Below are 26,549 nucleotides of genomic sequence, written 5' to 3' on the forward strand. Positions count from 1 at the left end.
ACAGGAAAACGTGTCATTTTACTTCCTGTGCAGACTCTGGGGGGGTCGGAAAAAATGTGAAATCTGCTTTTTTTTGCACCACTATTACAATAAGGCTCCTAAAATAGTGACTGTGTTCAGTGCATCATATAAATAGGAGATATTTATTTGCTACATTACTGAAGTTAATCTTTTTGAGCTGCTAAAAACCAGACTATGTGAAATAGTGTTTTTTGATGTTATGTGATAAATAAGTGATCTTTCCAAGGTGTAATCTGCTTCTAAGGGCCCAGATGTACTTGCTGTTTACTGAAGTGTACACACAGACAACAGCAAACACTGCTGCTCAGTGTCACATACTTTGTGTAGTTGTGTAAGTTTTAGGGATTTCAAAGGTTGAAATCTCTGATTGGCTCCAGCACCGAGCAAAGTAAGTGATTAATGGAGGGATGAGTGATGTTGCTGATGATAATGATGATGAAATGGAATTAAAAACAATGTTAAAATGAATCCAACACTGACTCCTGCGTCCCTCACTAAACATTCATGACCTTCCTAAATTACTTTTACATAAAATGTGAAACTGGGTAAATTATTCTTTATAACAATTATTGAAAACAAAAAGATACATTGTGTTTGTGGTTATTCGGTGGTTTAATGACTGTTTCTTATAGTTTTGTAAACACATTAAAATAATACTAATAATATTAGATATTAATATTTTTTTTTATTTCTGATGCTATTAAAGTCTAAATATTTTTTGTTTCAGCCCACAGTGTGCTGTTAGAATAAATTAAAGGTTTAGAAGAAATAGGTTTGCTTTCTTGTATAAGTGAGCTGTGTGGTTTCTCTATATGAGCAGCAAAATGATACTTACCATTTAAGTCACAAACAGGAAACACACTCCACCTTCTTTGAGGTGTAAAGAGTCTTTACTTGTGGCCAGCGTCAACTTCATGAATGTGTCTAAGGTTAACAAATCCCCAACACTGCACAAAGATGTGAAAAGGTGGTTCTTATAATCGTTCTGTATGTAAATTTAGGACAACTTAAAATAATGTTCCATTTCTTCTCCTGATTAAAAAAAATCACTGCTGTAGCAGAGCAGACATGAATATGTTTGCGACACTCACCTGGGATTTTACAAACACTTTCTGCTTATTGTAACATGCCACACACAAATCCTGTCTTTTCAGAAGTTTAACAGCATGATCCAGTCATCCGTCTGCTCCGTGAGCTCCATCAAAGGTCCACACAGTTCCACAAATACTTAATTTCCACATTCAGCAGCCACAAATAAACAGGAATTACTGGTATGAAGCAGCACTTAGTTTCAGTGCAGCCTCCAGAAAATCCAGAGCTCTGGCTTACGGAAGCTATTATGGCCCTGCATGGTCACCAGGTTTCTCTATTAAGATAAATATCATTTTCTTATGAATGTAATTTCGGGTTGTTCTCCCACTTGCCTACATTTTTCTAATAACATAAAGCCAATATTCAGAAAAAGAGAGTCACAGGGTACAACAACAGAATAGCGGCGTATTCACCATCTACAGAAACTGTTTCATCTAACAATATAGTTTTCATAGTGTCAACTGGACACATTATTGAAGCTTTTAATTGTGTTCACAGTAAAAAACACTGAATGTGACTCGCTGTAATAATGTAATGTGGGAACAATCATTATCCTGAACTTATAAGAAACTGATTGTGTTATGATAAGTTGTGTGTGAATGTTTACTCATTGCTAAAATATTTCCTGAGACAATGTGAAAGCAAAGCTGTGATGGTGAAAGTCTGAGTGGATTCATTCTTCTTCACACGCTCTCATTTAGCAATATTGAGCAATATTGAGTGTTATCTGTCTCTGTACCATCAGCTGGATGATTAATGGATTAAACACATTATCTAAACTGTTTACTGTTTGTGCTTGTGTGTGTGCCTACACTAGCATGTGGAGATAGAAGATACATGCTGTACAAAGAACACACACACACACACACGCACATAACCCCATAGGCCAACCTCACCATGTGGTATCCATCAGGACCGAAAGTGGGACATTTAAAAAAAAAAAAAAAAGAATTTTTTAACACTTTATTGATTTCCATATGCAACTGTTGGACATCATAATAACCTTTATCACCCAGAAGGCCTGGAAGCCCAGCTGATACATTTCCACACTTTAATAAGTGAATCGATCATCTTCTCCTCCATCACTGTGTGGTTCTGGACTGCAGAGTTGAATGTCTGTGGGACAAAGCATGTCTGGCTTCTCTCACCCCTGCCAAGCCCTCTTACATAGACCCTCCCCCCAAAAAAGTCCCCAGAATCAAGGCCAGCTGAGATCTGGACAGCTTCCTTTCCCAGGCCAATCTTCAACAAGATTCCAAAAACTGTAATGATGCTCCATTTCCTTTTATACTGTTCATATGCATGTAGTTCCTGCTTCTTTCACTTTCATCATGTCTGTGAAGCTACAGCCCCCCTTCACTTCACCCACCAGCTACATCGCTTACTGTTATTTCTTCATTAAGGTTGGTGAGTAACACACTTAGCTTAAGCAGGAAGGTTTTCACCTTTCACCTGTGTGGGAAGTTAAGGGAATAATCCAATGGTGATCAAAACACAAAAAAAAACTTTAAAAATACCATTTATGAAAACAGTCCCTCATTATTTTTCTCATGTTGGGATTCACCAGCATTTTGTTTTCCACTGAAGGTTTATCCTAGTTGTATTGATGTTGGTGTTGTTTGGTCTGCAGTTAAATCTGTTGTATTGCTGGACCACAATTGACTAATTTTAACTGTTGTAAAACTGGTCCTATTCTTTCATTAAATTTCATTAAAACTCATCTACAGAAAAGAAAAATTAGATTACTTAAGAAAAAAGAGAAAGCTTAGGAAAACTTAAGAAAGAAGTTTCTAATTTGAGGTTAAAGTGCTGTTAGAGTGCCAAAGCCGCCCCAAAAATAATACAACATATAATTTGTAATTAAAAAACTCATAAATTATAACTTTGCAATTTCATTGGAAAGGATGCCAACTTAACCCTAATCCATGCACATTCAGTTGGTGCAGATGTTCCTTCATCATCAGAGGTAACAAAAAAAAGTAAAATAATGAAAATTACATTGGAGCAAAATGTTGCATCCCTCCTGATAAATAAATAATAATCATTATAAAGCATATAATGCAAATATTACTGTATATTGATGAAAAAAAGAATTGTTTTACTCTTAGTTTTAGGGTCTGTCTGCCGATGGGGCTGAAGATGTGATTCAATAGTTTGATTACAGTCAAATCGGGTGGACACTGATGACAGAGCATTAGTTACCATGTGTAAATTCAAACACATAAATTGTATTGAGGTTCTGCCTAAAAGGTCTTTGTTGGGTTCTAATAACCACAACAGCGCTGATTACACCAGGAAGTACAGTTCTACAACAGTGAAATTAACACAGAAGTCGACTTTGTCTTTTACTTGCTGCAAGGGGAGCCGGCGGGTCTCAGTGACAGTTGCACTCACCCGAACACAGCCACTCCAAAGAGTATCCCCTTGCAAGCTCTTTTTATTGTAAACAGGACAGAACAGAGAAGGGTATGCCTTCACGTGATTGGACATTTCATGCATACATTACTTCTCTTTAAGTCAAACCATCTGGTTACTGAACAACCAGATATTCTCACCCAAGAAGGAATGTGGACACATGATGTATGTCCTGCTCTACAGGTCCTAAACTAGAAGATTTACAGAACAGGATGCACCTCCTGCTCTGTCCCAAGGGTAAACTAAATTAAGAAAGAATGTAGCGTAGAATACATACATCACACCAAGTTGTCCATGTGAGTCCTGTGACCTACCACTCTTCACATAATGATAACAACACAAAGAATATAATATAGAATATAATAGAAAATATAACAAACTCCAACATTCCCTCCTGTTTATCAGTATGTGAAAACTGTTATGTTATTTTCTACATGAGTACCACTTAGTTTCCTATTTTCAGTACCAGTGTCATTTTCCATAACATAGTTATCACATATCACACATCCTTTTAACCAGCTTTATCTAGTTATTGTGATTCATTGAAGTTTGGTTCTTCAATACCCATTCTTTGTAACAGCACATAAACAGAAAAAGTCTGATTATGCATCTTCGACACCATAGATCTTAAACAAGGCACAATACAAGCAAAGAATAGGAAAAATACAAGTAACATAATCAAAAATGGAGTTAAAAATTTTAACAACATTTGCCACCAAGACCCAGACAGAAACCATGACAACCAATTTGGTTCTGCTGAAATATGGTCTTGGGACATTACCTTTTGTAAATCCTTCAACACATTCATAGCATCTGAAATGTTTGTGTTTACTTCATCAGGTATGTATGTACAACAAGCTGTTCCTAATTTCACACAGACTCCTCCTTCAGAAGCAGTCAGGAGGTCCAATACCATCCTATTCTGAAGGCTCATGAGTCTTAAGGCATCTATTTCCCTGTTTTGACCTTCATCAATTTTAACAGATTGGTTCACAAACACTTGAAATCGGTAATCAACAGTTTCTAGTCTCAACGCATTTTTTGCCACTCCTACATGTGGAAATAATGCGAGAATAAATCTTCCCCCCTCTGATCGGTGTTTAAACTCATCTGGAACATCGCTTCCCATGGATGTTTTGAGTCAGTGTTAATCCAGTCCCAGTCATCTGTGTGTATGTGTGTCCATCTCTTCGATCGTCTCTGTTTCTGCTCCTGCTGGGAAAATACTAAGAGTGTACCTGCTAGGAATGTAGCCAGAATGAGTTTCCACCACATGGCCATGATTAGTGAGCACAGATCAGCTGATTTCTTCACCGGTTTGAGACCAGGAGTTTCCTCCCACCCTTTGTAGCCGGACTTCCACTGCTACTCGACGCAGGCCAGTGAGGTCACTCTCTTACAATGGCTACGATGTATCCAGGTGGCTCTCTCCTCAATCTTCACAGCAGTTGGTGTGGACAGGATGACTTTGTAGGGTCCCTCCCAGCGAGGGTTGGACCAGCACTTCCTTTTGATGACTTTAATCAGCACCAGATCTCCAGGTTCAATTTGGCTGTCCTGCAAGGATACCACATTATCTGGCAGATTATTCGCACTCATGACTTCTTTACTTCTTAATAACTTAAGCATCCAATCTGCTAAAGTATGTTCTGCCTCAGCTTTTGTGTCATCATCAATAAATACAGGTAATTTAAATGGTCAACCATAAATAATCTCAAATGGAGTTAGACCATTCTCTGTTGGTATAATTCTCATATACAATTTAACAAGATCAATGCATTCAACCCACGTTCTCCCTGTCTGCTCCATGGTTTTTCTTAACCTTAGCTTTACAGTGCCGTTTGTTCTTTCCACTAACCCTGCACTTTGTGGATGGTATGAGCAGTGGTTTTTTAATTCTATTCCAAGATTTTCTGCTATTCTTTTGACCACCTCATTCACAAAGTGAGGACCATTATCACTGTACAGTCTTTGTGGTTTGCCATGGTCAGGTATGATACATTTGCACAGAGCTTTAGCTACGGTCAATGCATCCGCATTTTTACTTGGCAATATCTCTACCCATTTAGAAAATGGACAAATTAACACTAAACAGTACTTATAGTTGTTGCATTTATTTAATTCAATAAAATCCATGTGCAGAAACTGAAATGGATGTTCTGCTTGTGGGAATTTCCCTCTCTTTGGTCTATCATTCCCCTGAGCATTGTGCTTACAACATGTGAGACAGGCTCTACAAAAGTTTTTTGAATAAATATTAAATCCATATGCATGGAAATGCTGCTCTAACATTCTTATCATCCCTCCTGTTGAGACATGGCAAGGCCCATGGCTCAAAATAGCTGCTGTTTTAAAAAGGTTTTTAGGAAGGATGGGCTTGTTGTTAATGTAGTAGGTGTCATTATGAATAGTAGCCCCTTGTTTCAACCACATTTGTTTCTCTTTGTCAGGTGAATGTTTTTGCATGTCTCTCAAAACATCAGTGGAGATTGGTTCTTCCACTGTGCTGTTGTCAATGTGTGTCAGTATGTATGTGCCATGCAGTCCTGTAGCCGCCTCTTTAGCTATTTTATCTGCAAAAGCATTTCCTTTTGTTACAGGGTCTGTGTTTCTTGCGTGTGCTGAGCATTTGCACACCGCTATTCTTTTTGGTAGCAACACTGCATCCAGTAACTTTATTAACAAAGGAGCATGTTCCACTGGTTTGCCCGTGGAGGTTGTCATACCCCTACGTGACCACTGTGCAGCAAAATAGTGTAATGTGGAAAAGGTGTATTGACTGTCAGTATAAATAGTTACACACTTTCCACTAGCAGCTTTTCATGCCTCAATAAGTGCAATAATTTCAGCTGCTTGAGGCGACAAATGTGATGGTAACTTTCCTGCATGCACAATGTTATTATCTGTCACTACAGCAAATCCTGTCTGAGTTTGGCCTGTATTTGTCTTCGAACATGAACCGTCAACAAACCGTGTCTCTCCTGTCTGCATAGGGAAGTCTTGTAAGTCTTGTCTAGGCTTACATTGTTCTTCAGTTAGTTCTATACAGCTATGTGTGTTGCCATCTTCTTCTGTAGGAATGAGTGAAGAAGAGTTCAGGATATTGCATCTTTTAACAGTTATGTGAGGTTGTGACATCAAAGTAGACAAAACAGATAAATGTCTTGCTGGTGATAAGAAAGTCATTTTTGTTTGTGTCAGCAAAATGTCTACAGCATGTGGTACAAGGAGGGTCAATGGATGGAATAACACAACTTCAGATGAGCAGTGTACTGCTTGAGCTGCTGCACACACTGCTCTAACACAATGAGGTAGTGCACTTGCTACAGGATCAAGACGTTTGGAGTAATAAGCTACAGGTTTCAATTTGCCTCTGGTATTTTGTGCAAGCATGGAGGTCATAAAATTGCCTTTGCAATCAACAGTTTGCACAAAAGGCTTGCTGTAATTCGGTAAGCTTAGCACAGTAGCTCCAGTTAGTGCTTGCTTTAATTCTGTCAACGCTTCTTCACCCTCAGGTGTCCATACTACCTTCTGAGTCATTGCCATAGGGTTAGTATATATCATGTCCAGCATTGGCTGTGTCTTTTGGGCATAATTTGGGATCCACAGTCTGCAATAATTACACAGTCCTAAGAATTGCATCATGTGTTGTTTTGTTTCTGGTTTTGGGGCTGTGAGGATGGCATGTTTCCTGTCATAGGTTATGCTTCGCCCTTCCCCACAGAGATCATGACCAAGGAATTTAACTTTTTGTTTTACCCATTGTAGTTTTGACAAAGATGCTTTATTTCCTGTTTTAGCTAGATGTTTAAACAGTGCTATTGAAGTGAGTTTATTGTTTTCTAGAGTGTCAGAGGCTATTAAAATGTCATCTACATATACCAATACTTGACTATGTTTTGGTATTGGAAAATCAGACAGGCAATTTTGTATTTCAGCTGAAAAAATCGTAGGGCTATCACAGAACCCTTGCGGTAGCCTAGTGTACGTGTATTTCTTCCCCTGATAGGTGAAACCAAACCATCCCTGTGATTCTTTTGCTAAAGGAATAGAGAAAAATGCATTACTCAAATCTACTACTGTGAACCATTTCTTATCAGGTTTTAACTGATTCAACAGAGTATGTGGGACCTATTCCAAATCCACTTCTTTGTGTTTACCATCAACCTCAAGAATCCTGTGAGGTCCACACAAGTGGCAGTCACACACACATTCACATATGCATTTCATTCACACTCTATGCGCGCTTTATTTTATTTTTATTTTTTTTTCTTCGACTATTTAAACCTATTTTATTTTAGGTTCTATTTTTCACTTCCTCTCTCTTTAGGCGGAGATTAACCTATTTTCTTCTCTCTTTAGGCGGAGATTAACCTATTTTTATTTTATTTTTCAATTCCTCTCTCTTTAGGCGGAGATTAACCTATTTTTATTTTATTTTTCAATTCCTCTCTCTTTCGGCAGAGATTAACCTTTTTTATTTTATTTTTCAATTCCTCTCTCTTTCGGCAGAGATTAACCTTTTTTATTTTATTTTTCAATTCCTCTCTCTTTCGGCAGAGATTAACCTTTTTTCCTCTCTCTTTAGGCGGAGATTAACCTAATTTATCATTTTCAACAGTCACACTGATCACTCACCGTGTAATTTCACTGGAACTGTCTTCCGGGATTCCGTTGGCCGACACTCAACGAGGGAGGATTGGACTAGTAAAAACACCGGCCCAGCCACGAATTCACGTCCTGGGTCTTTTAACGGGCGTTCCTAGACGTCCGGCGGTCGACCGACTTCGGTGCGTCGTTCTCCTTCCTCGATGACTGTCGTCTCTTGGAATCCGGCTCGAAGGACCAAATAATGTTGGGTTCTAATAACCACAACAGCGCTGATTACACCAGGAAGTACAGTTCTACAACAGTGAAATAAACACAGAAGTCGACTTTGTCTTTTACTTGCTGCAAGGGGAGCCGGCGGGTCTCAGTGACAGTTGCACTCACCCGAACACAGCCACTCCAAAGAGTATCTCCTTGCAAGCTCTTTTTATTGTAAACAGGACAGAACAGAGAAGGGTATGCCTTCACGTGATTGGACATTTCATGCATACATTACTTCTCTTTAAGTCAAACCATCTGGTTACTGAACAACCAGATATTCTCACCCAAGAAGGAATGTGGACACATGATGTATGTCCTGCTCTACAGGTCCTAAACTAGAAGATTCACAGAACAGGATGCACCTCCTGCTCTGTCCCAAGGGTAAACTAAATTAAGAAAGAATGTAGCGTAGAATACATACATCACACCAAGTTGACCATGTGAGTCCTGTGACCTACCACTCTTCACATAATGATAACAACACAAAGAATATAATATAGAATATAATAGAAAATATAACAAACTCCAACAGTCTTTTCAGTGACTTATTTGTTGCGGTTTCAATGTAGTTTTTGCTTTACTTATAATCAAAATGTCCCACAGTAGGACAGTTCTTTCTAATATTGTGTCTGCCATATTATTATTATTATAATTATTGTGACTACCACGACTGCTAATAACAAATTAGCATTGACTGAAATGCCCCTTATGCAGCTTCATAAAAACAGCTCGTGCTGTCATGAGCCTGGACTTTTTCTTTTTCTGTTTTTAGTTCTTGCTTACTGGTTTGTACTTTTATTGTCTTTTTGGTTGCTTTTTCCCTTTGTTAGCTTTCATTGTTTTCTCCTGGTCCCCTGTTTATTTAAACATAGTTCTCTCCACAGTCCCGGCCTTTAGTTAAATAAACCTTTTTATTACCGTCACTGCCTCCTGGGTCCTTAAACACAAACCACTGCACATGTGCTGAGGGACAGGGCTGAATGAACACGTGGTTAGAAATCAGTGTTCTCTACAGGGCACAACTGGGTTTTCTTAATCAAATGCCCTGATTTCAAAGCCAGCTTCCCCAGAACACCAACTGCAGTCTGATTACATAAGTACATGTGAAAGCACTGATTGGTAAATCTGGGGCAGATTATTGGGTGGGACGAGACCTGAGAAGTTGCAGAAGTGAAAGAAGTTAAAAAAAAAAAACACTGACTCGAGCAGCAGATCAACTGAAGCAGCTTCACACCGAGAGTAACTACTTCAACTATGTTGTTACTTTTGGCTTTTCTATTGATTTCTTGGGTTTTTGATTCATTTCAAGGTGAGTTTGTGTGGAAAAAAGTGTGTTGCTTTCCAGGTCTTTGCCTTAAAGGATAAATATTCGTTAGACTTATGCTTCATTGATAAAATGTAATTACATCTACTCATTATTGAGGAAACAAAAACAATAAGCATGTGAATAGTAAAACATTCGCAATTGGAACAATTTTCTGAGAGAACTGTTGCATTTTCTGACAGAATTGCAAGGGTGATGATATTTTTGGCCACGACTGTATTTGTATGTTTATGGAGAAGTGAGTACATCAATATTTCAGTATTTTTGTTTTTCTGTCTATATTAAAACTTATCTATGATTTGTACCTAAGACCTCAGTTTTTAAGTGGTATCTTACATATATCTCATACAGATACACAATACAATTTCATATCTCCAATTAATGGATTTTCATTCAGAAATACTTTTTTCTATTATAGGTGGTATTGGTTATGTGGTAGCGTCTATGTGCCGTCCAAACTCTGTGTCTTATGCATTAAAGCAGGTTCTATGTGCTACGTTTGTTGCAACATCCTCCATTGACAAGGTTTTTGTACCTCTGTCTTTTTTTTTTTCTCTCTTTTTCCACCAAATACACCACACAAAGTGACGCTTCCTCTTGATGTTGCTTAACTGACAAGTTTTGGTTGTGTAGTAGAACTGCATAGGTGTTTAAGAAGAAGCATGTGTGACGTTTTTGCACACGCTGTTCGAAGACAAGCGGAAACTGTGAACAATGGAAGGAAAACAAATGTCAGCACTGCTCTTGACTTTCTCACATGTGAACATGCTGGTGCTGGTTTTTCCAGCCAATTTGACTGTAATCACACCATTCAACGGGGCAATATTAGCCCATACATATGATTCAGTATAGTCTTCTATCTTCCAAACATGTTATTGAAAGGTGGCTTCTAGTGACCCTGGTGTTAAGAGAAGCAGAAGTGACTGTTGTGACATAAAGCAAAAAAATGCATAAGAAGGTGGTTGAGTCAAGTGAATGACTGGATGTGAGGAGCAGAGGAACTTCAAGTTTTAAAAAATCGCTTCCAGTTTCAAACTGACAGTAAATGTTACTACATGAGTAATTCACATTCTTCCTTTTCTCCATCTTTGTGCCTCTTAAATATGGCTCCAAAACCTAATACGTTTGTAGGTCAGCATTCATTTTGTAACCATGACTGCAAAGCTCTGACCATAGCACACAGTTAGAACCCACTAAACCTACTAAGGAGCAGAAAGTATACTGAGTTTTTCTCAGTTTGTCTCTGTATGTCTCAACATGTCAGTCCTTGAACTGGTGAGCTGTCTGGAATCTATCCTGCATTTTTCCAAATAGATAATGGTATATTTTCTGTTTTTGTTTAGAACTGAACACAATAAAAGTGAAGCCTGGACAAAATGCCCTTCTTGAGTGTCATGATCCCAAACATGCCATCATCACACTGCTGGAGTGGGTCAGACCTGATCTGGACTCAGAGGGCTACGTCTTCTTCTACCGCGACAGACACTTATATGACAACTACCAACATCCATCTTTTGTGAACAGAGTGGAGCTGAGAGATCCAGGGATGAAGGATGGAGACGTTTCTGTGATGCTGAAGAACGTCAACACCACCGATACAGGAACATATCAGTGTTACGTGTCCGTGAGCAAACCAAGTCGCCATAAGAGAGCCTCACCTGATTTCAGCAAAACCATCGAGCTGGTGGTTGAGGACTTGGGTTATGTGGAGAGTCCTCACGCAGGTGAGTTTGAGGTCCATCTGTTTCCTGGTTGTTGATGTGAGAGTGAACCATCACAGATCAGATGTTTGTGTTTTCTAAAGATGTTGCTGATGAGACTTTGTAGCAAACAGCTGCTATGAGTGATGTAGATAATGTCTGACAGGAGTTTGAAGAGGAAATGGATTCATCACCTACCTGACACCTCACATTTAAATCTCATTTGCAGGTCAAACAGCTGGATTGAGCAGGGATGGAGGAGACATGCGGGGACATGCTGCATTAATTCTGCCATTTGCTGGTGTGATCGTTGTTGGGGTTTGGGTCTTCCTAAAATATAAAAGACAGGTGCCTAAACATTTGACCCCCTCCTCAAACTACAGCCTTATCGTCGTGGAGGGGTTTATAAGTTCATCACCTGGAACCAGTGATGAACTACACAAAGAGCAGTTCAAAGACCAAAAACAACCAAAAGTAACTTAATATGCGCTTCCTTCTCTTGACTGCTGTTAAAGGCAAATACATTATTTCAGTTCAAATTTTATATAAATGCTTGTGTGTTTTACAGTTTTATTAATTTCAATTATTCATTTAGGAACAAAAATATGAAATATAAATAAATATAAATATAATATTTTTACAATCAGCCGCTTTGCACAAGTATTAAAATAATGCACATAAACTGCTACATGTGAATTATTATAAATAAGCTCCATTTGTTACATTGCACAGGTTACTATAATGAGCAGCTAGTATACTTTACTTTTTTACATTTGTGTATCATTCATTAAATCTTTTTTTTTTTCAAATATAAGCAAAAAACAAAAACAAAATACTAGTTTTTCATTGATTTTTTTGTGCTCAAACCACAAATGGAAAATAAGCAGAAAAAGAGTTTCTGCAGTTCTACAGCTGTTGTTGCAACCGTTCACATGGCCATTTTTGTTCCATCGCAACTGGGGCACAATAAGGTTGTCTCAAGAGAAGAGGTTGGCTTGTAGCCTGTAATGATCAATCGTGTATCACTTTAATCCTTGTGGAACATTTGATCAAGCTAAAAAAGCCATATACACGACCAATTACATTATACATGATTTCCATAGATGATATTCATAGATCAGTCTTATGTTTTTAGTTTCACACAGATATTTTGCAGAAATAGTCAATGTTTGAATGAACTGCTGAACAAATTGACAAGCTGACAGTTGTTCTAATGTCCCTGTCACAGACTCAGTATAGTATTTGTAATAAAATGTGAGGACTGAGATCACAGCTTCTGTCCTCGCTTTCACACACCTGTCTTACAATGATGATTTAGTATGAGCAATAACATTAGACAGGTCTTGGACAGCAAAGTAATGAGCTAAAATCCAACTGGAAGTCGTTTCTTCGACGCCTGTTGAAACAGTTGTTGAAACAGTTGTTGCAACAGTTGTCTGATACGTGCTGTATGAATGAGAGAGTGAAAGTCCTGCTTACAGTCTGTGGCTCAAGCAAATAGTAAGATGCCTGCATGTGAATGTAACTTTGTGCCCAAGACATTTTTTATAGTAATATGTGTGATAGGACACTTAGATCTCCAAATATGCAGTTAAGAACTGAGTATGTTTATTTCCAGGTCATGTTACTGATGTCTGATGAAAAAACTAAAATATAATTTGTTTGGTTGTATCGATTTTTTTACATTTTTTTGATTTGAGCAAAAACAAATTTAATACCAGGAAATTAACCATTATCAGTGTTTTTGCCCGGCTTTTAGAAATAATTATTTTAAAACATTTAAATTTTGGTTTAAATTTGAAGAGCAAATAAACTAATCACAGACATTCACAGACATTCACTTTCAGAATGAAAGTTGAAACAGTTGTTGAAACAGTTGTTGCAACAGTTGTCTGATACGTGCTGTATGAATGAGAGAGTGAAAGTCCTGCTTACAGTCTGTGGCTCAAGCAAATAGTAAGATGCCTGCATGTGAATGTAACTTTGTGCCCAAGACATTTTGTATAGTAATATGTGTCATAGGACACTTAGATCTCCAAATATGCAGTTAAGAACTGAGTATGTTTATTCACTTTCAGAATGAAAGTGAATGAAAGTGATTCAGTCGGGTGGTCATGAAAGAGATTTTGGTTTTTCTTTCAATATCAGCCTTCAAAATTGCTGCCATGTTTTATTTGGCTTATGATGACAAACCGAAACACATTTACGCACTACAGTACTTTGAATACAGTACTAAGAACCGCTTACTCCCTTTTACTCAGAAATTTCATCTGTAACTCTGTACGCAATTTTTGGACGTCTACCAGTGGAAAAGGTTTCACAGTAGTATTTAGCTTCAGGGATATAAAGTTAGCATCTGATTGATATGAATGGACTAAGTGATTCTTTATTCTTCTTCTGTTTTGCACGTGCTATTTGTAAAATTGGCAGAGCTGATATCCTGGGAAACAAGAGCACATGCTGTAATAACAGCTCAGGTGTCATTTGGAATAAACCAGCTGCTTGGAAACTACACAGTTTCAGTTTAGACTTGAATTTATGTTTGACACTTAGCTGGAATTTTACAAAACTTTGTATTTTTTTTAAAAAGAAATGCCCCAAAAACATTCTGACTGCGGACTGTCTTTGTCCAAATAAGACTAGGGAAATCAATTGTACTAGCAGGACTAAAATAAACATATTAATGTGCAGTGATGTGTAGTTGGTTCCTGGTATTTAGACAGAAACTTTGCCAGCAGATACAGTGTGTTAGGGTGGATGAATGGGTCAACAAATGTTCTGCCAGCAAGTAGTGTATGTTGACATGGTGTTTTCATTTAACCACGCTGTGATGGATGGAAGTGTTCCAGAGATTCCTCCTGAGAGATCCTGAAAGGTACAGCTGGTGGCTAATAGGGATCAAATGGACATAAAGTACTGTTAACAGGCTGTTTCATGTAGTAGAAGACTATTTCTCAGAGGACAATGTCGTGCGAAAGTTTTTCGCTTAGCTTTGTAGAAACAAATGTGAGTGTATATCAGCTACAGCTGCATATTACACTAAGCAAGACAGACTGGGACAGTGGTTATGTATTTGCATTTTGATTTATTTACCTGCTTCTGACGTTTATCATCTTGTTTTCAGGTTTATACACGATTCATCAAGTGAGATGAAAACCTAGATTTATTAGCACAGCAATTAGCTTGTACTTTGTTTTTCTTATTCCCTCTGGAAGCAGGGACGGCTGTAGCTCAGTGGGTAAGGCCGTCGTCCATGGACCGAACTACTGCCATGGACCACAGGGGTTAGTGGTTTGATTCCCAGTCCCTCCTGGCTACGTGTCCTCGGCCAAGACACGCAAGTCCGAGTTGCTCTTGGTGGGTCCATTGGCACAGTGTATGTGTGAATGGCATTTTGGCATTCGAGCTGTAAACCATGGCCCTCGTGTCTCACAGTTTCATCACAATCAAGTGAAAAACATTTACCCAAACTGTGGAAATCGGTAAAAGTAAGATTATGTATATATGTGTATATAAATCACTCAAATTTCAATTAAGACCAGCTAGAAAGAACTAAAATTAACCCTACATTCTTCCATAAGTGGGTCAAAAAATGACCTGGATTAGATTTGAAGTGTAATTTTGGTTAAAAAATTATCCCTTGTTTAATCTTTTGAGTTATATTTTTGTCCACACAAGAATGATTTCAACTTTGAAACATTTTTAACATTTTTAAAACATTTTGAAAATTTGAAAAAACAATTACAGCAATAGAACAACAACGTCCATTTTGTGTCTGTGTGTGAGTGTGTAAATGGCAAATGGCCACTTATATAGCACTTTTAATCCAAAGCACTTTACAATGTTGCTTGGAGCATCCGGGAATTGAACCACTGACCCTGTGGTCTGTGGACTGCCTTAACAGCTAGGCTACAGCCACATAATTTGTAGTACTCTCTCACGTCGTCTCACACACAAACACAAATGCAATACATACAGTAATGTTTGCTAAATAGCTGCAAAATATAAAAATAATTTGATGATAGATGATAAGAAACACATACTCTTTCCCAGTAGTCATGAATGACACACACATACGCACACAAGGTACATACACTAAGAGTATGCGTGATAGTCTGTGTGGTCCACAGAATACATAAACATAACCCTGACAGTCAGACAGTGGGAGGTTCACATGAAATTCCGTAGGAAATGATGCGGGTCCTTTTTGACCCAAGATGGAAGCCCGAGCTAGTAACAACAAAACTACAGTTTCCTAAAATGTCAAACATGACTCAGTGAAGTCATTTTCTTAAGAAGATATTACTAGAAAAACCACTTAATTTGTGACTCACTTATGCATCTAAGGGTCAGGAACAGAAACATGTCTATGCTGATGTCTCCCACCCACACATATTTTGGTGTCTTTTCTCCATGTATGTCCTGGTCTGTGTAGGAGACAATGTGGATTCATTGTTCAGATGTTCTCTGGGAAAATACTTGAATGAAGGTATGTGTTATAGAACATCACACCAAAGTCTAATCAGTAAATCTGGGGGACCCGATCCATGAGTTGGACACAAACAGCAAACCACAAAGAAGCTGGCAGGAAGTAGATGGATTGTAACAGCTTCAGACAGTTCTCAGATGAACAGTTCTGTCTTTCAAATATTTGAAAGTGGTTATTTTTTCCACTTTGATGAACAAAACTAAGTTTCGATCAAAATAAAAAACAAACCAATGGAAAATACCAGGTTTCCCTTTTGTTTTAGGAAATGTTATTATCTCTGAACGAAAGTGAAATTGTTTGTCCTTTAGATCGGGACAAACCCACTTTTAATTCCAGTATTCAGGTATTAGTTTGGCATTTACACACAGTTTCTCGGTCAAACTTGTTAAATGCTGGTTTCACGGTCGCCAGCTTCAGTTCCGTCTCTGGACTTTTATTTTGAAATCCTCACCCCCCCTGCAGCGCCTCTAGTTTTATCATCATTATCGGTGTAATTGCCTCGACCTGTGTCTCCCCCTGTCTATTTAAGGACCTCTGTCCCTTTACCGGATGTTCTGATCACTTTGTGTCAACTGTCCAACTTCGGGTACCGAACCTGTTTTGGATCTTCCCTGTTTGGAATCGTAAGATTAACAATTCACTGCTCTGCCTTCGTGTTTCCCCCTGGAAACCCCATGATCTGGTCCTTTCGGTTTCTGGATGTATTTTGGACCTGTTACTGTAAGTTTGGACTGTGAATTTGATTTTGGATTACTTGACTGCATTGATGGCTCTCAGTAGTTTCAGCCGAGTTTACTCCCCTTTATTACACAGAGCTGTTACCGACCTGGTTCCGGGCCCGAGTGTGTGCACGCTGCTTCACCCTGCGAAGTCCAACATTTTAGGCTTAAATTGCACTAAGTAGATTCAGATGTGTTGGAAATGCAGCCATTACAATAAAGAGTGGGTTTGTTATTTAAAGAAACGGTGGTTGGTGGGTTTGATTCATCAGAGATTCTGTAATTATTATTTCAGTCTTACATGCTGGTTGATAACCACAGCGGAATTACATCGAGCAGAAACTTGTCTTAAACAAAACATTGTTTTGAATGAATCCAACAAAATAAGTTTTAGTTGATCATTTCTCCTCCTCTTTTGGGCTCGTGTTTAACTTTTGTGATTAAACGAAACCACCAGCTGCTTCCTTTCTGTTTGCAGCGTCTCCGCTGTTGAACTTCACTGAGGAGTAGATGACTTCTGGTTCTGCAGCAAACTCTAAAAAGAGTTTTTAAAAGATTAATGTAGCTTTACACAGTGTGTTTGTTCATGACTGACACACAGTGGGTGTGTGTTTTACCTCTCCTGCAGTTTGGTCTGATGACTATTTGTTCATAGCTGACATCTTGTTCTCTCGCTGGGGTGTAGGTTTTATCGCTTTCTGGAAAAATAAAATCAGGCATCGAATCAATCACTGCCAGTGAATATTGCAGAAACGATGGGTTCAATAAAAACTGGGAATCTTCTGTTCTAATGGTTCTGTCCTCCCTCTCACAACTCTGTGTTTGCTCACTTTTAAATGCAGACTTTCAAACTGATGTAATAAAATAATTTTGAACTATAGCTACGTTAGAGAAGTGGAGGTAAAATGCTTGAAAAATTCTTTCAACCCATTAAATTATTTATTTACATAAAATCTAATTCTGCTTTCAGTTTCATCAGCAGGGCCGTTACAGACAAACGCGATGTATGTTGACTAGGGCGCCACCTGCTGGAGTGGGGGCGGCACCAAAAGAGATGTTTTTTTTTTTTTATTTCTGTAATAATTTTAGTTTGAGGAGGTGACGTTAGTATCTGCACAATTAAAAAATAAATAAAAACGATGAGGGAAAAATCCATCGACTTGTCCAGAGCTGAGTCACTAATATTTCTAAGTAAACATGTTATGTGGCTGTAGCTCTTCCACTGTGTTCAGTGTGTGTAGGACAGGACAACCCCATCCATCAATAATCAATATCAGTGATCCCTGTGGTTTGTCCACATCGACTGCTCCTGCATTTCAGCCAGAGCTGAATGGACTTGTCTCTCTAAGTTTATAAAGTGTGTTCACTGCAGTGTTTAAATTACTACTATATACTTATAAGCCAATTCATTTTCAGTTAATATTTCTGTACTGCTAACTCGGGAATGAAGATGTTTTCTTGAAAGAAAAAAAGAAACAAGAAAATGAACAATCCCTCATTAGATGCTTACTCTCCATCTCACCTCTAGGTTTCATTTGGATGCATCGCTGCACTATTAAAACCAGCACAAACAGTAGAACCAGCATGACTGACACAAGGACAAACCAAAATGCCAAGAGTGAAGGAAATGTGGTGGAGCCAGGAGTAGAGGAGGATGTTGGAGGAAGAGGTGTGGTGGTGGTGGTGATGGTGGTGGGATTTTCTATAATGAATTTTATTACAAAATAGGAATAATTAAAAACACTTCACTTCTCTGAAAGTAAAAAAATCAAACTTTGCAGCATTTAACCAGAATAAAGTGAAGCTCCTGACCTGTGACGTAGATCCAGCTGGGTGGAGACTCTCCATGACTGCTGATGTGACACTTGTAGAGGCCTTCATCAGACTTGGTAACATGGTGGATGGTCATGTGACCTGTAGGCTCAGTCCTGATGAGGGAGCCATCTTTATAGAAATCAGCTGGAAGGTTGAAGGAGTTCTCTGCCTTACACTGAATACTGACATTATGTCCCTCCATCACAGGGAGGACAGGACTCTGCAGGATCACTGCTCCACCTCAACACAGAGACAAACTACAGCATTTCATCCATTTCCACACAGCTTCATCAACACTAACTCCACAGTCTGATCTTACCAGTGACAGTGATGGTGATGCTGTTACTGGTTGATCCCTCTCTGGACTCACACCAGTAAACTCCACTGTCCCATGAGAGGATGCCAGTTATGGTACAGGAAGAACCAGCTAGTTTTCCCCACTCAACTCCACACTCAGCTCTGGTTTCTATGGTTGTGTTCCTCCTCAGTGTCAGATTGATGGAGTTGTCGCCTCCTTCACAACTCAGAGAGAGAACCTCTCCCTCAAACAACTGAGAGCTTGGTCTCACCATCAGTGAGACTGGGAAGGTGGAAGAAAAGAATTACTAAAAACACAAAAACTTGCCCAAACAAATGTGTCCCTACAAGCATGAAGTCCGATTTAAACTGTAGAAGAAAACGTTGACTGACCTTGGTTTGTTGTGCAGCTCAGCAGTGAGACCACAACTAAAGAGAATCACATGCGTGATGAGAAATGGGTGTAGCAGCCAAACAAGACAATGACATAGTAAACTTGGAAATCCACTAAGCCTGGTCACACCAGAAAGTATTACAGTCACATTTATCCACACATCTGTTCGGTAAACATAGACTTATGTTGAAGCTGGGAAGGAATATCTGCAGATATCAGGTTTTCATCCAATATTGCTGTGTGAGCAATAACAGCATAAATACTTTTTGTATTCTAACTGTTCGCTCTGTGGTTTCACGTTTAGTTCAACGGTACAAATGCAATATCACCATTCTTTCCTGTGTTCGCTGCTTCAGAATGATCAGCCATTGCTGCAGCTTTACATTGACTCAGTGGTTCAGGAAGTTTCAGTTTCCTTGTTCTACATGTGCAGTATTGCAGTACTGCAAAGATTTAATCCACACCGGAAAACCTTGAAACGTTTTGCTACCGTTTAGAAAAAATGTACCCTCACACATCACTGATGTTCTTTTCTCAGTTTAATAAAGACACACACTGTTTTCACTTGGTTTTTAAATGTGACTTGTGCAATCAGATTTGCACAGTGGAGCTATGTCCCGTGTGTCCCAGACCACCTTCAGTCTGGGTTTGGCCTCTGTGGTTTGAGTGAGCACAAAATAATAATTAGTATTAATTATTATTGGTGGTTGTTGTATTTAGCTCTGTCCATTTGTGATCCAATTGTCCGAGACACCAAGTGTGATAAAAGAAACCTAAGGTTTGTTGTCTGACTGTAGCAATGAGATCATTTCAGGTCAATGCTGTCACTGTTATAACTCAGATCTGTGAAACCCACCTCCTTCCTCTTTGTAAGTCACCTATTGTACACTGTGGATATTCCCTGCTTTTGTTTGCAGTACTATACAAAACAAACGTCCTTATTCTATCTAAGCTTATGAAAGTTTACACAATGTGATCACAAACAGAGACTGTCGGGGAAGAAACTATGTAAATCCATCCACACTGGGGCATTTTGTCATGAATAAAAAACCCATGAAGAAACTACACGTGCACTCCTGCTCCCCCACCCCCCAAAATAAACAAATCATCAAGTGAAAGTAATAAACTCAGTTGACCGAACAAGGGATGTGAAAGTAGATGTGCAAAGGGAAGATACTGATATTGTGAGTAAAACGATAAACGTGACAATTACATGTTATTATCTACAGGCTGATAGACACAGACTGCGTGGTTCAGATCTTCCTCCAATATCTCTCCAGAGCTCTAGAGATGTGTTAACTGGCTAGAAGTTACCAGGAGATGGAAGGACAAATGTTTCATTTAAAGTAACAGATGTTTCTTAAGGCTTCAGTAAGACATGAAGGGAAACACAATGAGTATCTTTGATCTTTTGAAAGCATGAAGAGGTTGTTAATGTGTTCTGCTCACACTTCACAGACTGATCCGACCTGAGAAGAATCTTCTCAGCAACTCGAAATGTTCTCACTAATTAAATAAATAATAAATAAATTAAATAATAACGGTGAACCTGTACTGTAAGTAGGTAACATCGTGTTAACATGTACTGTACTTGCATTTCTATGTTTTTGTAAATTCTCAACTGATAAACCATCGTTAGAAAAAGGGGCCATTTCCTGGAATCTCGGAATATCTGGTTATATCTAAAGCATTACCAAATATTTGAACACTGTTTGGCTCCCACATCACCTCCCTGTGCCACTAAGAGATGTTTCAGGAAACACACACATTAAGCAGAGTTTTACTCACCAAGCAGCCAGTGTAAAGATGTTTCTTCCATTTGAAATCTTGGTTATTAGAGACACTTTCACGAATATCACCCCTGCTGTACAGAAACACTCACCTCCTTCATCTATACATGTACGATTCTACATTATTGTTTTCCGTCTATCTGTAAACAATCATCTTTATCTTATTGGTTATCTGCGGTCATTTGTCTGCAAGTCAGTTTGCCGTCCACAAAACTAGACGACGCCAGAGCAACAGGGGATGTGAAAGTGTGTGTGCATGTGATTAAACTCTAGATACTGATGCTGTTACACTGCACAAAATTCTGTGGGATGATTATTCATTAGTTTATTTATTTGTGTGATTTATGGAGAATTTAGAAATCACAAATACTTTAAATTAAAACTCCTCTTGATATAATTGTACCCTCCACTGACCTACAGGATGATAAACACAGTTCGTGTGCTCCGCTGCTTCCTGTAACCGCTGCTGCTGTTTAATCAGCAGTGAGCTGCAGCCTTATCTAAACCCAGTGTGGGGGCACAAATGTCACTCTGTTCCTGTGACACTCTTTGTTTTTCTGCTACAAGAAACATCTTTTTAATTCAGAGAATTCAAACTAAGCACTCGTTTTTATTTTATCTTTAAAGCAGCTTTGACTGTTTTTTCAAAAACAGCGTATGAACTGATGAGGTGAATTTAAAGTTCCCCTCTGTGACGATTCCTGCCCTGCACTCTTTTTATGTTGCTCTCATCTTTCCCTCGTCTGCCTGCTCTCATGTCCACTCCCTGGATCGGGTCTCTTCGTTCCCACACTCCCCGTCACCTACTGCATCATTCATCCGTCTTATTTTCTCCACTTCCCAGATCCTGTTGCTCATCCCTGGACTCTCGGCTCGTTATTGTCCAGCATTTCCTGATCACCACTGCCTCCCAGCCATTTCACACTGTCTCTTTATACTCTCCTGTTACCCCAGAGATACAGACATGTTGGACTTCACATTCCCTGTCCCTCTAGTGGTTACATTTACCAGTTTTCTGGTACCCAACAGCAGAGATTACTTCCAGTAGTTATCTCAATGCCATTTCCTCATTGTATTCACATGATAAACCACTCAGCTGGTTTCCCTCAGTGCATCACCTGATCCCTCACCTTAACTCAGTTAGTTAATTAAATGTGTTTATTTCCTGACCATCCACCTGTTAGTCTGTCTTTCTCCCTGTCGGTTATTTTCTGCTGTGCTGTCCACTCTGTCCTTAGGTCCAACCTACAAATCCCTCCCAGTCCTCAGCATGAGATGTTTACATTAAAGTAGAATAGAAATCACACAACCACCAAGTATTGATGCAGCACTTTGTGGACTTTGTTATATTTGTCAGCTGAGGATGTTTAGTATCTTTTTCTTTCTTTTCAGTATAAAGTGTGCTTGTGCACTATGGTTCAGGAAAACACCGTGTGGGTACATTTAAAGGGACAAACAAATGCCATGTTTCCTTCATAGCATAGGTGAGCAGTTCAATTTTATTTTAAAGAAAAGGTTTAAAAAGTTTAAATGTGTCTTAAAACTATTTTTAGAACATCTTCGAAGATGCTTTTAAACTCTGCTTTAATTAATTAATTTAATTGGCAGCAACACATCTCAAAAAAGTCGGAATAGAGGCAACAAAAGGCAGCAAATAAAAAAACAAAGGAAGGAACATTAGACAACTAACTAGGTTAACTGGCGTCGGGTCAGAAACATGACTGTGTCTAAACGGAGCATTTCAGAGAGGCAGAGCCTATTGAATGTAAAGATGGGCAGAGGTTCACCAATCTGCTACAAACTGCATCTAAAAACAACAATTTCAGAAAATGTTCCTCAATGTAACATTGTGAAGATTCCACCATCTACAGTATATAATATCAAATGATTCAGAGAATCAGGGGGGAACCTCTGTGCACAAGGGACAAGGCCAAAGGTCAAAATTGGATGCATGTGATTTTTAAGCCCCCAGGCAGCACTGTATTAAAACAGGCATGATTCTGTACTGGACATCACTGCGTGGGCTCAGGAACACTTCCAGAAATCACTGTCTGTGAACATGGTTCACCGTGTGATCCACAAATGTTAGTTATCAGGCAAAGAAGAAGCCAAATGTGAACATGATGCATAAACGCCGCTGTGGACGCCCAGTTCTGTGGATTAGGAGCTTACACGTCTGGAAAGACACCATCAATGCTGTAAATTACATCGAGTCTCTTTAAGTACAACGTCTCTTTTAGGGAAGGCCTTGCAAGAAATGCCCAAGACAGTTACAGTTAGAATCCTGCATCAGACAAGAATGGGACAACATTCCTCTTCTAAACTTCAGCAACTGGTCTCCTCACTTCCCAGATGTTTACAGACAGTTGTTAAAAGAAGAGGGGAAGCTACACAATGGTGAGCATCACCATCTTCCAACTTTCTTGAGATGTGTTGCTGCCATCAAATTCAAAATGAGCTAATATCCCCCCCCCCCCCCCCCCCCCCTTTTTTTTTTTTGTTCTTTCGGTTTATCCCGTGAGTTCAGTGTCACCACAGCAGATCATTGTCCGCATGTTGATTTGGCCCAGCTAATATTTTCCCATGAAATGTTACATTTATGAAATTTATGTTAATTTATGTTCTATTGTGAATAAAATATGGGTTGATGAGAACACAAAATATTTAAATGGAAACAAACTGAGCAGGCAGAGATACAAAATTTAAAAAAGTTGACAAAATACTCAAGAAATAAACCCAATTTCGATACAATAGACACAAAATGTTCTGAAATAGATAAACATAACCTAAAAATGTAAACAAAATGTTACATTGAAAATAGACACAAAAATGTAAAAAATACACACAATGTCCAAAAGAAGACAGAAATCATCACAAAACGCTCATATCTGTACCTATTTTCTCATAATCTGTCTTTATAGACATCTGCCAGATGGAAGAATAAATGTAAAAGGTGGGCGTCACAGATTGAAGGTAAACACCCACTTTAGGAACAAACAGCTCATAATGGAAGCAGTGAAACGGCTTAGACCATCAGATTGGTTAAATTCCGAGTGGGTGTGAAGGGGGGCAGGGGTGGGGGGCGTCCTTTATGTGCGGAATGTATTTTCACTTTTGTTTCGGTTTGCATCGTGTAAAGTACAGCAGGGACCAAAAAGCTCCTATGAAGACGCTGAAGATCTGCTTCATTCTGCTCATCCAGGCTGCTGCTGCTGTTGGTGAAGGTGAGCTTCCCTCGTTTAAGTAAGAAACTATTTTCAAATGTTTTTAAAATGTTAAAACGTTTGTTAAGGATTTTACTTATCATTTCTCAAGATAAATGTTTACTATGAGCCTAAATATTTAAATTATATAAATCACATCTCAATGTTCACACTGAACATGTAGGAAGTATAATATTTAAATGTATTGTTAAAAATAAAAAAGTAATCACACTGAAAACTGTAATGAAACACTGATGCTGTACGATTGTCTTCTATAAAAATTTAATCTGGTAATGATAATAGTTCTATTAATTTAACCTACCACTTATAGAGAGGTCATGAACTTTGAACGCAAATGGAAATTACCTAGAAACCGCAGTCACGCAAAAACGCCGACACGCTTATGAAGTGAAATGTCCTCATTAAAAAAAGGAAAATTCATCTAGTTAGTAAATGTACTCGGCACAGTCCTGTAAACTACTACAACAACTGCAACCAAACCAGTTTATGGGCTAATAAAATGTGAATTTATGGGGGAATTTTACAAATTTTTGCCGAACTGCCTCATTAATCATCACAGATTATGACTTTTACGAGCTTGTTGAGCTCAAACTCACATGTATGTAAAGTAAGTAAAATGACCTTCAGAGGTCCATCAGTAACAAGTTAGTGCCATGAACAGTGAGTATTTTGATACTTAATGAACGTTTAGCTCCTACAACGTGTTTACTTTAACTTCGTTTAAGGGTTTTGTGTATTATTTGTATATAAATAGCAGTATCATTGAAAAATGTGCTTAATGCTCCTTTTGTCTGTAATGTGCAGTTTTGGGAACAGTTACCACTTCAGTACTTCTCTACAAACTGAGCTTTAATAAGGAAATCGAACAAAACATTTGTGGCAAATATGCATAATTGACTTTTCTGCTCTTGATATTTTAGAGGCGGAACTCATCCCCGTGTCCCTCGGTGAAAACGTCACCCTACCATGTTACAGTCCCCTGGACTCTCCAATCATACTTGTCGAGTGGACCAGACCCGACCTTGTGTCACCGCAGTACGTCTTCCTGTACCGGGATGAGCGCTCCTACACATCCTTCCAGCATCCATCCTTTGCGGGCCGTGTGGAGCTGAGGGACAGACAGATGAAGAGTGGGGACGTGTCCTTAATTCTAAGGAACGTGAGCAGTGGCGACAGTGGCATCTACGAGTGTCGAGTGTCACAGGGAGCCACGAGACGCGTGAGGAGAGCGAACATTAGGGCCGAGCCAATCAGAGTCATCAACCTGGAGGTGGAAGAGTCAGGTGAGCGAGAGCTGGAGACGTACTGCTTAATTACCTGCATCACAAACACTCTGCTCAGTGTCTCTTGGTTTCGGATGTTTCTTGCTCTTCTGCTTCTTCTTCTTCGAGGTGGTTTTCCGTATTTGTATTGATCATGTGTTTCATCATTCAGCTTCATTTTGCGTGTCTGATAAGGTGGTTTTGAACAATATCTCTTTGCGTGAATCGCAACTGATATTCTGTTTGTAGAATTTTGAGGAAAATAATGAATATGGTCCATTTTGGAACAATTTAAATTCAATTCATTTCAATTCAACTTTATTTATTTAGCGCCAATTCACAACAAGACCGACATAACAAAATGTGGAAAAAGTTAAGTGCTGTGGATACTTTCCGGATGCACCGTAGTTCTCAGTCCCTTCCTGAGTCCTTTTTGTCCCCCCTGTACACCTCTGAAAGTTCTGCTGTTGAGCTGTTAACTGAAAAACGTGATTTCTGTTTTGTAGAGCCCGGAACCCGGAACCACAACCGTGTTGCAGTCGGAGCAGTCTGCGCACTTCTGGTTGCAGCGGGGTTGATACTTGTTGGTGTCTTGAAAATGAGAAAGCACAAAACCCCAGTCCCTTCAAGAGATTCATCAGAGACAACTTACCGTAGTGAAACACTGAAATACCCTTAGTATCTTTTGTACTTTTTGGGGTCCTTTCGGCTTCAGGGTCGCCACAGCAGATTATTTGTCCGCATGTTGATTTGCCACAGTTTTCCTGAGACAACCCTTCCCAATTTCTACTGGGCATGGAATCGGCCCTGCCGGCTGGGGATTGGGAAATAGACTGTTGGGGGTTCAGGGTGTGAACCTCCGACTCTGCCAACTGAACCACTGCTGCCCACCCAGATTACGACTGGAGATTCTTGTGTTGTATCAGTGTTTGTTTTCCGTGCAGTAATGTGTTTAAACGTGTTTGAAATACATTTCTATTTATGTAACTACTATTTTGATTTACTACTGATGGTGTAAACAATGTGCAACTTTAAATAAAAACAATACGTTTATATAAAACTTGACCTCATTTGTGGACAAAAAAACTTTTCAAACTGCTGATGTCTGTTTAATAATTGATTTTTTTGCACTTTT

At 39.0% G+C, this 26,549-nt stretch overlaps 3 protein-coding genes and 1 long non-coding RNA gene across 6 annotated transcripts in view; 2 read left to right on the forward strand and 2 right to left on the reverse strand.

The window, feature by feature from the left end:
• Positions 1-21,552, reverse strand: part of LOC137137922 (Fc receptor-like B) — a 39,978-nt gene extending 18,426 nt beyond the window's left edge. Inside the window, exons 1-7 of one of the 3 annotated variants that reach the window (XM_067524749.1) lie at positions 20,927-21,260; positions 19,138-19,173; positions 18,767-19,027; positions 18,445-18,687; positions 18,155-18,334; positions 17,250-17,330; positions 16,627-17,167 (exon numbers count right to left, since the gene is read on the reverse strand). In XM_067524749.1, the coding sequence (XP_067380850.1) occupies positions 17,073-17,167; positions 17,250-17,330; positions 18,155-18,334; positions 18,445-18,687; positions 18,767-19,027; positions 19,138-19,173; positions 20,927-20,957 (927 nt within the window). In that variant the 5' untranslated portion in view covers positions 20,958-21,260 and the 3' untranslated portion in view covers positions 16,627-17,072. Of the gene's footprint in view, positions 1-16,626; positions 17,168-17,249; positions 17,331-18,154; positions 18,335-18,444; positions 18,688-18,766; positions 19,028-19,137; positions 19,174-20,926 lie in introns of those variants that run through there. The other 2 variants (XM_067524750.1, XM_067524752.1) reach the window with 2 other exon arrangements.
• On the reverse strand, positions 3,451-9,027 carry LOC137138219 (uncharacterized). The gene is made up of 2 exons (XR_010915910.1): positions 8,170-9,027; positions 3,451-5,085 (listed from the first exon to the last, which is right to left on the reverse strand). It is a non-coding gene; the product is annotated as an uncharacterized lncRNA (long non-coding RNA).
• On the forward strand, positions 9,572-12,257 carry LOC137137937 (coxsackievirus and adenovirus receptor-like). The gene is made up of 3 exons (XM_067524780.1): positions 9,572-9,709; positions 11,068-11,448; positions 11,654-12,257. Exons 1-3 carry the CDS (start codon positions 9,655-9,657, stop codon positions 11,905-11,907), a joined length of 690 nt encoding a protein of 229 aa, XP_067380881.1. The 5' UTR covers positions 9,572-9,654; the 3' UTR covers positions 11,908-12,257.
• Positions 21,553-24,034: 2,482 nt separating the features above from the next.
• LOC137137955 (coxsackievirus and adenovirus receptor-like) lies at positions 24,035-26,549 on the forward strand. Its single transcript, XM_067524799.1, has 3 exons — positions 24,035-24,152; positions 25,073-25,435; positions 25,921-26,549. Exons 1-3 carry the CDS (start codon positions 24,092-24,094, stop codon positions 26,091-26,093), a joined length of 597 nt encoding a protein of 198 aa, XP_067380900.1. The 5' UTR covers positions 24,035-24,091; the 3' UTR covers positions 26,094-26,549.

This window comes from Channa argus, chromosome 12, assembly GCF_033026475.1.
Source record: "Channa argus isolate prfri chromosome 12, Channa argus male v1.0, whole genome shotgun sequence".
Lineage (NCBI taxonomy): Eukaryota > Metazoa > Chordata > Actinopteri > Anabantiformes > Channidae > Channa > Channa argus.